The 9,810-nt window shown below is 36.1% G+C and overlaps 1 protein-coding gene across 1 annotated transcript; it reads right to left on the bottom strand.

Annotated features, from left to right (window-relative positions):
- LOC114351822 (uncharacterized) lies at nucleotides 1-9,360 on the bottom strand. The gene is made up of 7 exons (XM_028303158.1): nucleotides 9,206-9,360; nucleotides 8,970-9,056; nucleotides 8,480-8,676; nucleotides 6,969-7,078; nucleotides 1,991-2,077; nucleotides 1,057-1,233; nucleotides 1-111 (listed from the first exon to the last, which is right to left on the bottom strand). Exons 4-6 carry the CDS (start codon nucleotides 7,058-7,060, stop codon nucleotides 1,059-1,061), a joined length of 354 nt encoding a protein of 117 aa, XP_028158959.1. The 5' UTR covers nucleotides 7,061-7,078; nucleotides 8,480-8,676; nucleotides 8,970-9,056; nucleotides 9,206-9,360; the 3' UTR covers nucleotides 1-111; nucleotides 1,057-1,058.
- Between the last annotated feature and the right edge of the window lie 450 nt (nucleotides 9,361-9,810).

The following is a 9,810-nucleotide window of genomic DNA, read 5'->3' as shown; positions in this document are numbered from 1 at the left end:
TTTTCCATAGCTATAAAAGCCAGGGTGATCGCCATCAGAACGATGAGGTATCGTTCATGGAATAGACTCCCAGTGTCAGTTTTCATAGTGTGGAGAGATTCCGCTGTCATTCTGAAACAGAAATCACGGAGCCATTCAAACATCAATTATTCCACTCTGCTTAGGTCGGCTACACACGCTGGCCTCAACATTACGATGAATGACATGAAAAATAGTAATAAATGTCATTTTATGTGGGACTTTGGCACCTCACGTTGGCATTGGGACCAACGTGTGCTGCTGGCCTTACAAGAGATCTCAACGCGCAAAAACCCCAAGTAAATGATATTACTATTGTCACAGTCATCATTTTTATAATAGAAACTTTGACATCACTTTGCATCGCTATGCGATTCATTGTTCAGGTACCTATTTATAATGTATTAAATCAAGAACACGTCAATTGGACCTAGCCAGACATGGTTTAGAGAAAATTTTAAGAATATCCTGGCATTAAAACAGAAATAAGAATGTGTCCACAGTTACTGATGACTACAGAAGTTCCTGAGCTTTCAGAGCTTTGACATCGTGTTACCAGTAGCCAGCGCAGTCTGAATCATGCTTCATAAAGTCAAGCGACAACAGGTGACTTGAACCGATTGGAAGTGCCCTCTCTCCAATTTAAAAATGCGTGACTACGGCATGGATTTTGATCCAGAGTTAAAATGCTGTGATTTTTTAAATCTTGAAGATCCGTGACCGAGGTTCCAATCTTTAGAGATCCGAGTCTGAGGTACTTGCAATATTAAATCTAGTAGTGGACTGCCATACTCAATACTCAATACTCAATAGTTTATTGCTTCCATAATGTTTACAAAAGGTGGATGTTGGATGGCCGTGTTCTTACATAGTAGACTACTGCCCGTTTTCACCATCAGTCCCTAATTTTTAAGTGTCCCCTATGGTAACATATAATAAGAATTTAGTTTTCATAGGGGTCACTAAAAATTAGGGATTGGTGGTGAAAACGGGCATAAATGACTGAAGATGATGATGTAAACAGCAGTGACGACTGACCGCTAGCACCGCTGCCTACTCGGGCGGCGGGCATCCATGACGATCTTGTACGCCTGCGCCGCGATAACCAGCATGAGCATGAACCCCACGGCGATGCACATGACGTCGCCGAAGCAGAAGTCCTGGCCGCAGGTCCATGACGTGCAGCACCCCTCCGCCGGATCATCCGTGTCACAACTGGGAACAACAGAGACAAACTGTGGTGATGATTGAAAATGACATATTTTCATTCCATTGTCGTACTAATATTATAAAGAGGAAAACTTTGTGTTTGTTTGGTTGTAATATAGGCTCAAAAACTACTGGATCGTTTTTAAAAATTCTTTCACCATTCAAAAGCTACATTATCTACGAGTAACATAGGATAAATTTTATTTTGGAAAAACATAGGTTTCAGGGGTCAACGCGCGCGAAGCCGCGGGCAGAAAGCTAGTGTTAGATATACCCAGTAGCCTATCGACTTTTGTCGGCGATAGCGTGGTCGGGTTATTGATCAGATCAGTATGAATATGTATAAAACTACGCACAATACACCGATTTGCACGCACGCAAATTATGAGCCGACCAAACTATCGGCCGACTAACTGCAGTCTGCGGGAAGTCCTAAGGTCTTAAAACAAAAAAAAATAATTTACTCCCATTAAAGGAATAATTACGAATACTCGGAACTCAACTCAACTCTTCTCGGTCCCACAACAATTCCTGTGTAACCAGGATCTACAACTTGACTGCTAATAATTGAACCCAGCTAGTGAAGGCTAAGAAGTTTGAGTCTGCAGGGATGTTAGAGCTTTAGGTTCTATTTCATAATGTCAAAAATAAAATTGTCCATGATAGTCAGTCTGTAACTTACGGATCAACATTTTTTCTATAATTTTGTATCATCTAACAGGTTTCTACTAAGCTTCTAGGTAAAAATATCAAAGATTCATACAGAATAGCTTTTGTCAGCTCCTCGGCTTCTTTGGAAGGGATTTTCTTCAAACGACTGAACAAGATTGGCCACGATAACCTCCTTGCCCTGTAATTAATGTTTGTGAGTAGAATACTATATCGTAAGTTACAGAATAACTGTCATGGACTCTTCTAAGAAGTTATGAGCCCTTTACATTGCAAAAAAAATGCGTTTTAAATAAATTAAAAAGGATAGGGAGTTAGTTCCTGTATGGGAAAAGGCCAGGCAAAGAAGAACAGGGGAGTTCCTTTTTTGCTAAACGCAGGTATTCATGTTAGTAAAATCCAGGCGTTGTTTATTCTAAATTGATACATTTCCAATCACATTAAAGTATATTTTGATTTGTTCATAATTCAATAACTTGTGATAGTCGTAAATAATCTTCAAAACGTCGTGAATGAATGATTTGTAGCAAAGTCTTATAGATGCTACATTTCCCAATGTCATTTTGTATCTACCCGCCATTTCGTATGCCGGGACATTGCTAAACAAAACATGAGATTGTTCACGCAGACGATTAGTGTTGTGCACGGCAACATGAACGCTCAAAACTCGGTTTTATATTTAGCAATCGTTATGTAACTGACCACTAATCTTGACCCCATGCAATAATATCAGCCACTGACACACATAATATCTAAACTTATTTAAAACAGGCCTAAACTTGTTCTTGGGTACCTCGATTTTCTCGCACATTATAATAATTCCATGTGCTTAAGGGTCTGGAATGGAGTGTTCTTTTAATTGAATTATGAACACCTATGTAACATTTGCTACCTTTATGAGATTTATTGCGTAGGTATATTAAACCTATAATAAATAAAAACTGTCTCGGTCTAAACAAGTAGGATCATGAAGTATTGGAATTAAGCAATAAACAAATATTTCTAAAACATCAGCGTCTATACATGCAGTCGGCGCATTGCAAAGTAAAACGGACTTAGCGAATCCGAATCCATTGTTAGTGAAAATCTAATTTGCTTCTTGAACATTCTTCGTTAGAACATCCGTGAACATAAATTACTTTACCCATAAATGAGCGTGGACGTCTAAAACAATCAATTTTTGTGCTTAAGATATTGTATGGTGTCGATATAAAACATTGTAACCATGCAATGAAGGTGTTGACCGGGTAAAAGTGACGTTCGTATTTTAGCTCTACATTATCAATAAGGTGACTACAACGTACCAAATTAGACGTTATTGTCGTAATATACTCTGTTAAAAAGTGATCTGAATACATATCTCTCCAATTTATTACTGCTTAGTTTACAGCTTAAGGTCAAGGTGCCCAAACGCAAACACCTCCGTTACATAAGAATATCCCACTCACATAACGAAACCAGTACATAATATTACCAACGTTGCGATACGCGGTTAAGAAATTGCTGACTCAAACCTCTATTGAGTTCTTTTTGCAATAGTATTCAACTAATTGTTATATTACCTCATTTTACAATGTTACGTAGTGTAAGGGCCACTGCATATTGAAGTACATTAAGGTATGAAAATATGGAAATTTTGTGTCTTTAAGAATTTCATGACGTCTCATTAGGAGTATGGTATTTTCTTGCGATTCAAAACATTTAACTGTTCGTTGGATCTGCCCTTAGAAAGTGGAACTCCTCTCACTTCTATTGGCAAAATCTTGGATAGCCAAGACCTTGCCAGGCATAGAGGTCGGCCATGATTATTACCGCGTAAAATTTAGTTTGTCACAGATCGTCATAAATTATAGCCTATATGTTAATTTGGGTTATAAACAATAATACTGTAAAGTTTCATCAAAATCCGTTCAGTAGTTTTTGCGTGATAGAGTAACAAACATCCAGACAGCCAGACATTCCACACAAACTTTCGCATTTTCTAATATTAGTAGGATAGATACAAAGGATTACCTTGCCCTACCAGTAGATATATTATTGTTTTTAATGAATAGAAACAGAACAATTGAGAATAACTTTTCTGTACTTACTATGCCTAGACACAATAAAATTCAACGAAGACCAATCTGTATACGCGTTTACGTCTATTTTTGGCTGTATCAAAAAGGGCGCAACTGGTCCGCTGTATTATACTCAATCACAGGTAAAAGTGCCAGTGAAAATGCAGTTGTTTGTGTCCACAACAACAACAACAAGTGCCGCAACGACACGTAATTTAGAGTTCACCTCGTTGGTTGTATTGTGTAAACGGTTAATGTCCAAAATGTGGATTTCTTCACCACTATGGACAAGAGCGTTTTCGAAACTGAATAGATTCCTTAAAATATTAATTTTTTCCGTAGAAATCATCTACTGAAAAAGAAAAGTAGTCCTCGATCATTCAGGGACATTGTACCCAACTCCAAAATACCATAAATCAATCATATTTTAATGATATCTTTTGAAGATCAAATTATCCGTTATATCGCTTGATGTTAACAATCTTTTCTTGTTTCTACATTTATACCTCAGAATACGGAACAAACCAGAAACCGTCAACGGGCGTAAATGTGTATTCATATAAAGTACTCCAAAACGCACTACTTTGACTTTAGAGCAATTAGTCAATGGCCGGCGCGCGCATTGTTTACATATCCGTCAGATTGACACTTTAAAATTAAATTATGCCGTCTTGTGCCGTTCCAACATGTAGGAATGCTACTGGAATTACGAAGAAAGTGCATGGGAACATGTTTTATCCGTAAGTAGCACATTTCCAATTCATTTTAGGGCTGATTTTTCAATCGTCGGATAACTTTTAACTGAAGAATAAGTTTGGCACATTGACAGTTTTAGTACGGGAAATATGTCAAAATGACAATGTTATTCTTCAGTTAAAAAATATCTGACGATTGAAAAATCAGCCCTTAATTAAATAATAATTTTCAAAAAAAATCACGGTTGTATTTTGTAAGTGTTGCCACAAGTCTACGGAATATTTTACCCTACTTTTTTATATTGAATTACATTTGTCTATAAAAAATTCACGCGTTAATTTTGTTAGCGTTACCACAGAATAATGGAATATTTTCCCCATCCTTTTTGTTTTAATTAGTTTTTAGTGTATTTTCATCCATGACAATATGACAACCTGATTAATTAAATTATAAGTGCCACTTGTGGTCTAAACTGAATAAATATTTTTGATTTTGATTTGATTTTAATATTTGAATTAATTTATAATATTACTCCCTAAATAATGAGGAGATAATAAATTACTATCGTGAATTTCATACTTTCCCATTTATTCAAAAGTAAGGCATTGGTATCAACAGACCAGCAGCAGCAATATTTGTATATTTAATAATAATTTTAAGTAATTAATTATTGCTTACATACTTACTCTGATTTTCTTTCAGGATACACAGCCAGAGTTGCCTCGCAATCAAATTCAAGTATTGGTGATGTTATTGATTTGGATTCTGTTTTTGACTCCAAGAAAAGTTAAACTAAAAGCACTACTGCGCCGTAAACAAATGTTTTGTTGTCGATATGTTTACATAATAAAGAACCTTAAGTTTCTTTTTTGTTTTACTTGGCATTCTAAAATTTATATTCGAATTTTGTAATTGACTTTTAAATAACATATTATACCTACATGTAGTATATTACACTATTTAATAGAAATAAATAATCATCTACACTTAGTTACTTCGGAGTAAAAATTAAATTCATAGGTAGGTAGGTACTATCTATGCCTATGGCCAGTCATGTCGTCTCGTTCTATCGCAAAGAATCACCATTTGATGAGAGCGAGAGCAAAAACGGAACAGGATAGTTAATACTGTGGCCGTGTGTACTTATTTCACTTACTTATTTTTTACTTGTTTAACATCTCATTAAAAAATTACATAATTTTACCCCGAAAATGGGGGTGTCACACGGCGCTAGTAACACTAAAGGGGGTAGAGGGGCGCGGGAGGGGAAGTATTTTGGACACAAGTTGCCGCGTAGAAATGTTATCGAACACTCCTTCTGGTTTGTTCTGTATTCTGAGATTTATACTTTTTGTCTATTGATCAATAAAATCTGGCTGCTACTTCAGCTTAACGATCTGCCTAATTTAATCAATTAAGTGTTGATTCATTGATTGAATAACCTACAAATCTATTAGCCGTTTCTTCCACATTTTAAATTTTTTGTCGATCAACACTTACATTTTAAATCTAACCGAATTCAGTTAAAAACGACCGTAATAATAAATGTAACATATTTTAAGGAATGTCGAACATTACTTATCTCATCCATCTTATCATTTGAGATATCGGCGCCAAAAAATATCTAAAAGGGATTTTCAGATGAAGCCAGATGTAGTAGACGATGTGTTAAGTAGGTGACTTCCATGCGAGAACAGGTCTACGTGCTATCGTGCTATTCAGAGCGCATTGATGGTAGATAAGAGATACTTTCACCCCTACATGCAGACAGCAATTAGACATAATTAGCAATTCATTGCGTCTCAGTCCGCGAGTACTTTGCTGTCATATTTGGTATATTCTCTAGGAATAGTGTTCTCATAACCTCACTCTAGAGCAGGGTTTCCCAATTTTTTTTTGCCAAGGAACCCTATTGATTATACTTTTCCTAGCGGAACCCCCGTACTACTCAGCCCGCACGCCCTGCCCCTCCCTTGTGCGTAAACAAGTCGGTGCGAGCGAATAACGTCGGTCACGAAACGTGGGATATTTTTTACGGAACCCTCGCGGCCTTTCCATGGAACCCGAGGGTACCGTGGACCACCATTCGGGAACCGCTGCTCTAGAGGACTGTGGTAATATAGGTTAATGGTCTATGTCTGTTATAGCTCAGTCTATATGCTTAATACGTATGTGAAAGAGCAATAGCGTGATTGAAGAATGTAACCAATAAAATAAATTAAATAATTACACATAACTTTCAAAGCGAGTTGAGGTATGTATGATTGAAATCTCAATAAATAACTTACACGATAGCTAAAATGGAACTTATCTTACCTGTATACAACAATGTCATCCTTAGATTTTGTCATTCTACAGCATACGGAGCGAAATGCTATGATCAGGTCGATGAGCGTCTTGGAGTACATCTGGTGGGAACAAGAGACCTGCGCAATTCAAAAACTATAATTACTATTACATTATGCAATTATGCATGCAGCATGCTATCATTACAATTAATTTTTCGATAAAAAATTGTAAGTGAATTCTAATTTGCTTGCGACTCTACCATGTCGCTACTCTCTATCTAATATTCAATGTGTCCTCAAAAAATATCTTAAGAACTCTATTTTTTACTACAGCCATAGCGCATAACTGAATCGATTCCTGCAGTAGTGAACCGGTGCAGGTCCATGTGACGTAATGTAAGCTGACTCGACATACATGTCTGAAGTACATCTCAATTCCTGACGTACATTTTGACCTACCAAAAACCGTCCTGCACCTCTCCACTACCTTTTAAGATTCAGTTATCCATCATGCCCGTTGTAAGAGATAGATAGGGTAAACCGTATAGCTATTGCCCACTTAAGGATTTCAAACACATTGAGATGAAAAATTAAACAAAGTATTTTAATTTATCGACCATCTATGACTTTTTTCTTATAACTCAATAAACTGTTAAACAGAATATTAACAGATTTTAGTTAAAACTTACGTAACTTAGAAAATATTGAAATAAATTTAAAATCCTCCAAAAAGTACAGTCATTGCCCATTACTTACACTAATTGCCCACATCAAAGCACAGTAATTGCCCAGTATCTTAAAACAAAATATTCAATTTTAAAATGACAAAATAGGCTTTAAATAAACAAAACAAAACATTAAACTTAAATTCTAGCAGTACAGTCTTCAAAATTTCAAAATAAATTGCGTTTGGCCTTATTAACTATATTATCAAATATTTTTTGAGCTGATGTTGATGAGTCAGAATCGGTAGAGACAGAATCATCTACTTCAAAACATAGATGACGCAAAAATTTGAATTTTATATGTATTTATTTTTTTATCTTCTTTGATATCAGTTCAAGTGTTAAAGTCTTTACCGGTTTGAGTAACATTTTGACCCGTCTTGACAAAATCCGCCATAACTTTTTTTTTTAGTGTTTCCTATTGTAAATTTTACATACTACTGTACATTGATCTCGGAGCCATCTACTTAGTAAATTCAAATCTACCTAGAGTGATTCAAAGTCAGCACCTGACAATATTATTCTTAAAGCGGGCAATCACTACCAGTGGGCAATCACTCTCTGGTTTACCCTACCTACTAGAGACCGTTTATGTGGTAGATCCTAAATAAATAGAGTAGCAAGTAATTTACATAGATCAAAATTGTCTTTTTAACACTTGGGCCCATTTATCGTCCCGAAGCAGTGCAGTGGTAGAGTTAAAGCAATAAGGGGACGTGTAAAAGCTTCTTAAAAGCCTTAAAGCAATAAAGGGACGTGTAAAAGCTTTTTAAAAGCCTTTTGCAGCAAATAAATTACTTCTTTGACTCCTTACTTGCACAAAGTGTCATCCTTAGGAACTTTTATGTTACAATGTGACGTCCACGAAGCCGGAAGCGATGATGCGACAGGCCTGCGTGAGGAGGATGAGCAGGAAGGTGAAGGCCACGCAGATGAATACGATTTCCACCAAGTCGAATTGGTTGCAAAGCGAGGACTTTGGCGGGAACTCCGGTGGAGCCATGTTGAGAGCTGAAACATAAGTTTTACTCTTGGGTGCATGATCATGATATTTTATGCTTCGATAATTTGGTCCAAATAAGAATCTGGTATTTGTCGCAATCAGACACCATCGTGCACGCCGACTGCACGCGTTTTTTGGCCGAACCTTCACAGCTAGGTGGAAAGGTGGTTCGAATTCACTTTTGTCTTCACTGGTCTACTCAGAAGACCATTATATCTCCCTCAAAATCACGCAAATCTTGACTCTAAGGTAAATTGTTATGAGCAGAATATTTTAAGATCTACCGCTACTTGTTACTTACCACTTTATCAATAAACAATTCTTTTAAGAAATCTCAGTGCTTTTGCCGTCAAAATAAGCGGAGGAGGCATACTCAATGAGTATGTTTCTGTAAAGAGAAGAAACTGAGCAAGTTACAAAAGAATTATAAATAGAGGTTAGATAATGAGTAACTTTATTTCTTGCAATAATTTAGTATTGGATAATTGGATTGCAGAATAGATGAAGCCAAACTTAGAAGCCAAATAACTCACTTACCTGATTGATTGTTGTCCATTTCATTTGAATATTGTTCCTACCAAAAGTTGAATATTCCCGTCAGTGTACATTTTAGGGTTAATATTTTTTTAAACTTTGCAATTTGTTGTGTTTTTACTCCAAATTTAGTCGTTTACATTTTTCTCACGGATGGCACAAACTTCAAAATGACAGGTATCAGGTGACATGTAACATTAAAAAGAAGTTCATAAGAACAAAAAAGTGTTTACTTATTTACTTTTTATTCCTGAAAGAAGAAAACGATGACTCGTCTAGAAAATAATATTTATATATCCTTTAGAAATATCAATGAGAGCCATCTTTGTTTAGTCACAGGTTTTAAGTGCTATAACGAACTCGATGTAGAGTCTTGCGATTTACAGCAATAAGTCGATGGCATAGATCCATGTTGCTTTTTAATAAAAGCCTTTCTAATCTGGTTTACTAGGCACGACGACAGATGGCGCTGGCGCATAACAACTTGGAAGTTTTTAATTTATTTTGCATGTTTCATTGCAGAATTTAGTTGTTGATTAAAATTAAAATATTTGTATGCAGGATTTAAGAAATGAAGTATATTATTACAGTAAAGTATTTTAGTTTGC

This window comes from Ostrinia furnacalis, unplaced genomic scaffold (assembly GCF_004193835.3).
Source record: "Ostrinia furnacalis isolate ACB-3 unplaced genomic scaffold, ASM419383v2 OfSCF1198, whole genome shotgun sequence".
NCBI lineage: Eukaryota > Metazoa > Arthropoda > Insecta > Lepidoptera > Crambidae > Ostrinia > Ostrinia furnacalis.
Note: the sequence above shows the minus strand (reverse complement) of the source record. Positions and strands in the feature narration are given on the sequence as shown.

Bases quoted from the DNA above. Each gene is read 5' to 3' on its own strand.
- LOC114351822 (XM_028303158.1), bottom strand. From the start codon at position 7,060: ATGTACTCCAAGACGCTCATCGACCTGATCATAGCATTTCGCTCCGTA. The intron at 2,078-6,968 runs GTAAGATAAGTT...CATTAATTACAG, and splicing joins GATGACATTGTTGTATACAG to GGCAAGGAGGTTATCGTGGC. The intron at 1,234-1,990 runs GTATGAATCTTT...TGTTGTTCCCAG, and splicing joins GAGCTGACAAAAGCTATTCT to TTGTGACACGGATGATCCGG.